Below are 6,000 nucleotides of genomic sequence, written 5' to 3' on the forward strand. Positions count from 1 at the left end.
AACTTGTCGAGCATAAATGTATTTTGTGTTATAGTTATGTGTAGTACCAACAGAAATGGTGTTTAATGGTTATGGTGAATTGAAATACATCTAGATCGACCAACATCGACTACGCGCTTACGCGTTTCATTTAATTGTTTTAAACTGTATCATGTGTCGTTTGTGGATTATATAAACTTATTTAAACCTTATCGTGTTGTCAATCAAGAAATCTATTTTCACGAACTAAGCAGGTTCAATCTATCAACTTTACCACACCATTGCAGGTGATGGAAAGGGTAGGTCTGCAATACGTCCTTGAAAATCTCGCGAAGATAATGTACCGCGGCCACGCCCCCTGTATTCTGTGTAGAGAATTGACGCCTCACTCACTTATTAATATTAGCGTCATAGCTATTTATTTATTAATATTTTAGAATATTTTTTTTTTTGCAGTTTGTAGAAACATATTCGAAAAAAAAATTGTGTGCCATGAAATTTTACAGTGAGAAAATCCCTCGATATGCCGCATAGGCCTATGCAGTGTTCAACTGACATTTTCTCGGCATACCAATTATAAAAATAACACCATTGTCGGCATTGAAAAAATGAAAGGCTAATTTCATAGCATATAAATCATTATAATTTTAAGTATAGACATCTGTTTACAAATTAGTGTTTTGTAGGCTAATGCGTGTCCTGATTTTTGAAGTCATCGATGAAAATTAGCCACGATGACGTCACAGCATTTATAGCCCCACTATTTGCAAAGTATGACATCAGTCATCATGTTCTGTCATGTCAATCTGAATAGTGAAATTCATTAAATAAATACCGCCACCGGTATCTTTAGGTTGTGTTTCTATGCTGATTATAAATTATCCTTAGATTCAAAAGCCCAACATAGTTTAGGTAGTGCAATGGCTATATTAAAGCGAAACAGCAACCATTGTGCGCGTCTTGAAAGATGAAAACAACCCCATACCGTGTCTAAAGATTTCGCCCGCCGTCGACTGGCAGCCATCTTGAAACCAATGTCACTATTAGTTTTGATTATCATGTCGATTTGTGAAACAACATCAACACTCAAGAAAGACTTGATGTACTTACCTTCGAAGTTTTCAACCACGCCCACTGCAAGGGAGGGCTTATTGTGGAACGAAGGGAGGTAACTACATTTAAGCGGTTGACCCAAGATTTCTCACTAGCACATTTTTGGGAGAAATGAAATGGTGTTTAATGGCAAACAGATCACCATCCAGGGTATAATGCGCCAGAGATGTTCGTGAGGATTTACCCTTTTTTAAAAATAAAATGATTGAAAAACCTACTATATTTAAAAGATAATGTCTTTATTTGTTTTTTTATAGTTTACAAAAGAGTAGGCAATACAAAATACTATAAGATCTGTAATTAATTCTTATTTAAATCAATGAAAAGATATTTAATTTTTTCATTATCACTTACTAATATACCCAATTACTCTGGTCTTACAAATACAATCTGGAGCCCATCTGAATAAATATAAAGATTGGTTGTCAGGCAACAAAACATACACCTAGCAGTCCAAAAGAGTTGTCACATATTTTTTTTTTTTTTTTTTTCGGTAATGAAACATTTACAATACATTAAAATCTGATTAAGAGTAACAACTCATTAGAATTTATTTGGCTTCCAGCATTTAGTATACAAAACATTTAATATCATGGATTTACCTGTTCAAGTTCAATATAGGCTACTTGTTCCTCTTAGGACCTTCAATTTTAACTCCGTGTATCAATCTAAAGTCAATCGAATGATCACTTTGGCCTGCAGCGCAAACAAAACTGATAGGCAGGACCTCAGAAACAGATTATTTTTTACCATTAAAAAATAATTTTGATTAATATCACACTAATCACAATCTTATTGATCAGTTCAGACTACATTGTCTTCAATTTTAACTCCGTGTATCAATCTAAAGTCAATCGAATGATCACTTTGGCCTGCAGCGCAAACAAAACTGATAGGCAGGACCTCAGAAACAGATTTTTTTTTACCATTAAAAAATAATTTTGATTAATATCACACTAATTACAATCTTATTGATCAGTTCAGACTACATTGTCTTCGCTTTAACAAAATAATGCTAACAGTGTTAAAGGTCATACTGAAGTTCTCATGTCCTACAATTGGTATGTTGAGAGGAGCAATGACCTTCGCCTTTATTTGAAATTTGTAGAATGCATTGTTAAACAGTGGACTGAGACAATATTCCCTAAAAGTCATTATCACATATAAAATTGATGCTATTATGTCCAGATTAATATAGTTGCCTTCATACTAAGTTCAAAGCGTAGACAGTATAGTCTGAAATGACAGAGATTACACCAATATTTACTTGCAATTTATATTAAATTATGTATACAAATTAGCTTCATATTTGTTTATTTGAATCACAACAAAACATTGACCATATATCAGCAAATTCTAAAGTTTCGAAATTTGTGAGATTGGTGGTTCAGATACAGGTGGCACATGACCACCAGGTAAAGGTATATTACACCCTACTATTACATGATCACTTTCTCCTGATAAAAAAGTTCTGTGCTGATTCGGAAATTTGCAATTTAATTCCTCAAGTGTTTCAGATAATTCAGGCTGCTCCTGTTTTCCTTCAAAATCTGGTTCTTTAGGATATAAATCATCACCTAAATAAAATATTACACACATTGATTAGTTATATTGTGATCAGTAGTCATAAAACAGATATATGTGAAATTTCTGGGGGATATGTAAATAAGTGATAATTACCAGGTAATAAAAATAAGTATGCATCCTGACATCGCACTCTAACAGGTAAATATTGTTTGACACGATGTTCTTCTCTTTGCCATATAAATCTATGTAGATCCTCTATATTTTCAAAGTTGAGAAATCTTGATAACTCATAAAGTTGTGGAGGCGCAATTTTAGCATTACCATTCATATATTCTGTTAGAATATCAGCTGGTGAGCCCCACTACAAAATAATGTACAGAAAACAATTACTTCATGTAAAAAAAAATATGAAATTCTAGCCTGTTTTCAGAAGCTTAAAGATACATTATGGGAGATTAGATAACAAGTTGTCAGTTCTCACTATAATAGTTTAAAACTAGATAATGTAAAGGCAATTTGCTGAAAAGTTCATTCAAATTGATCCACTATGAACCGAGAACTAAGTGATTGAAATTTCCGCCTAGCCTCGATCATCATTACTAAAGTCAGTACGATAAACAGCATAGTCCCGATTATCCATTTAATCGTTAAATCGTGAAGGAAAGTTATGCAGTAAATCGGCTCATCATCCACTAAAGATCGCAGGCTAGCGATGCCATCTAGAGTTGATTATGGTCTGGATAGGTTAATTAATGTCTAATTAATAATTTAGATAACATTTCAGGCCCAAAGAAAGACCTGCAATAGACAGCTTTAGCTCTTCCATAATGTATGTTTAAGGTAAAAAAAATTGTTTTGGACTATAAAACATCCATGTATTGATCAATAGGTACGCTACGATGATAATCTAAGATCATTCTCTCGAAATATTACCATGGGTCAATGGTAATCTAAGATCATTCTCTCGAAATATTACCATGGGTCAATGAATTTGACACTTCACAATATGTTTCATAGCAAATTTTGCAAGTAACTTGATATACATGTTCCAGAACAGAAAAGCTACTTTATCTAAGAAATGGTGAAACTACCCTGTACTACACCAGAAGCAGCTTATCTTTTTAAAATTAAATGTATTGATGTTCTAGAAAATAAGGAGGGGTTTCATGTGCAACACCATTCATTTCTTGAACTAGAGCTTAAGCTCTACTTTGACCTTCGTACCTGGAGATGAACTGTCTCTCCTTGATCTTCCATGGCATCTGGTTTATCTGGAACACAAGCAACATAGAAGGCAGTATCATATCTTCTACCATATTTAGCAAACTTATCTTGACCTGTGGGTGTCAACCAATTTGACCATTCATACAGTGACCATACATCAGGTATTATATTTAACTCCTGACACATTGTTACAAACTCAGATGCATCTGCATAAACTTTTTTACGCCAGGACTCATGAATTTCACTCATTTGAAAGGCTGTAGCTTTCACTGGACCATGCTTCATGAAGTCTGTATCAATTGTCTTCATATCTGCAGCATTTCTGGCTAATAATACCCCTGATTCCTCAAATGTCTCTCTTATAGCACAAATTCTAAACGCTATCTCACTTGGAATTTGAGAAAACTGTGCATCTCGAACACGACTAAACATCGGGGGACCAATACCACCCCTTTTAGCGTATTCAAATGTCTTTTCAACAAGTTCATTATTACTATCATGAAAAATAGCTTTCCATTTTTCTGAAAAGTCTGCATCACTAGCTACACCCCCTGGGAACACATACAAACTGGGCATAAATTTACTTTTACTGCTTCTCTTTAGAAGCATTACTTCAAAATTAACTCCCTTTAATGCGTTTTCGTCTGCATTATTGCCATTGACATTATTATTGTTGATAACCGAGGCATTCACGGGTTTAAACCGAATGCCCTCACGTAAAGATGTATTTCTACCCGTTACCAGCACAAGTGTAGCAGCTTCCCTCCAGTGCTTTAATACCGTAGCCATATTTCTGCCCGCAGTTCGGTCAGTTCTAAAGGTTTTCTAAATTGCCATATTTTCCTCAAGTGCGGATAGGGTCAAAGTCAGCAAATCTTGATTATCCAGCCATATATTATCAATGAGCAATTTAATCTATTACAGTATTAGTATTAAAGTGCGAGTCATTTTATTTATCGCAAATTATCCCTCGTACCCTTTCGCCTTTATCATTCCGAATATATATTTTGATACGCTGGAGATTACATCAATGTTATCGTGGAATGCCGATTATTGCACTGCAGGTGCCCGAAGCCCCAGTTCCCCAGTCCATCACAATGTATGTGCGCCACAATGAGTTAAAATATTTTCTGAAAACGTATACCTATTTTTTTACGCCACTAAAATATTTAAAATAGACCAATTTCCCGCACAATTTTGTTAATGAATTATTATTATAAGTCTTAATTTATCTAAGCGTTTTGTTTATGAATAAATAATCTTTATTTTTCTTCTTTTTATTGGCGCGGGGGAGGGGGAGGGTATTTTTTTGTTGTTGGTATTATGTTGGTTTTGTTTTTTGCTTTAAGTATTCAAAAAGGTAGAATTTTTCATATAGCTAGGGGTTAAATGCCAATGTTTACCTCCACATCCCTAAAGTCAAATATAGATTGCCAACTGGACAACATTTCGACCATGAATTTTTCCGAAATCCTTTATCTGTTTTAGAGGTGAAAAATATCCCAATATAAAATAATAACTTAGTCATTATCATGAAATTCTCTGCGGTGTTTGAAAATGGCGACACCAAGGATTCCCCTCCCATTCACATGCATACGGCGTGATAATTTATTTAAACACAAAACCAATATTCATAAAACAGCTTTTAAATTTTTTGTTAAACTGTTCCTTCCTTTGAACAACTTCTGCAGTTTGGGACTCTGGATATGACTTGAACCTCCAATTACTAATCAAGTGAAGGTCTCCTGCGTTTAATAGTCTCATCAACACAATACTTAATTCATATAAATGTGACAAACATGATAATGTTTATGTCTATGTTACGTGTGCAATGCGACTTAGGATAATTTGACCGGGCTGTGAGGTTTCCGTACCCTTCTTCGATTTCCTATACTGTCAAGGGTATTCTTTGATCTGCACGCCAATATGCACACGGATAGACCTCTGTTTTCGTCCCATTCGAACGTCTAGACAAACACTTTCCTAGGAGGCACTTTGAATACTTCAGAAGTGTGACTGAATAATGTCGTTATTACTGTCTTATCGTCCGTCAATCTATCGCCCACTGCAATTTCTTGTGAACACTCTATTGTCACCCAATCTTTACATAAAAATGACGTTTACTTTACTGGGGTTGGGTGGGTTTTTTTCGGGTTT

At 34.7% G+C, this 6,000-nt stretch overlaps 2 protein-coding genes across 3 annotated transcripts in view; both read right to left on the minus strand.

Moving 5' to 3' along the window:
- LOC126815373 (centrosomal protein of 89 kDa) overlaps positions 1–1,245 on the minus strand; it is a 48,978-nt gene extending 47,733 nt beyond the window's left edge. For both annotated transcript variants that reach the window (XM_050540968.2, XM_050540967.2), the window contains exon 1: positions 965–1,245. In XM_050540968.2, the coding sequence (XP_050396925.1) occupies positions 965–1,039 (75 nt within the window). In that variant the 5' untranslated portion in view covers positions 1,040–1,245. The remainder of the gene's footprint in view (positions 1–964) is intronic.
- Positions 1,246–1,314: 69 nt separating this feature from the next.
- LOC126815378 (acyl-coenzyme A diphosphatase NUDT19) lies at positions 1,315–4,703 on the minus strand. Its single transcript, XM_050540981.2, has 3 exons — positions 3,844–4,703; positions 2,773–2,980; positions 1,315–2,669 (listed from the first exon to the last, which is right to left on the minus strand). Exons 1-3 carry the CDS (start codon positions 4,630–4,632, stop codon positions 2,449–2,451), a joined length of 1,218 nt encoding a protein of 405 aa, XP_050396938.2. The 5' UTR covers positions 4,633–4,703; the 3' UTR covers positions 1,315–2,448.
- Positions 4,704–6,000: the final 1,297 nt, after the last annotated feature.

Source organism: Patella vulgata, chromosome 3 (genome assembly GCF_932274485.2).
Source record: "Patella vulgata chromosome 3, xgPatVulg1.2, whole genome shotgun sequence".
NCBI lineage: Eukaryota > Metazoa > Mollusca > Gastropoda > Patellidae > Patella > Patella vulgata.

Bases quoted from the DNA above. Each gene is read 5' to 3' on its own strand.
- LOC126815378 (XM_050540981.2), bottom strand. From the start codon at position 4,632: ATGGCTACGGTATTAAAGCACTGGAGGGAAGCTGCTACACTTGTGCTG. The intron at 2,981-3,843 runs GTACGAAGGTCA...ATTATTTTGTAG, and splicing joins GAGAGACAGTTCATCTCCAG to TGGGGCTCACCAGCTGATAT. The intron at 2,670-2,772 runs GTAATTATCACT...TATTTTATTTAG, and splicing joins ATACTTATTTTTATTACCTG to GTGATGATTTATATCCTAAA.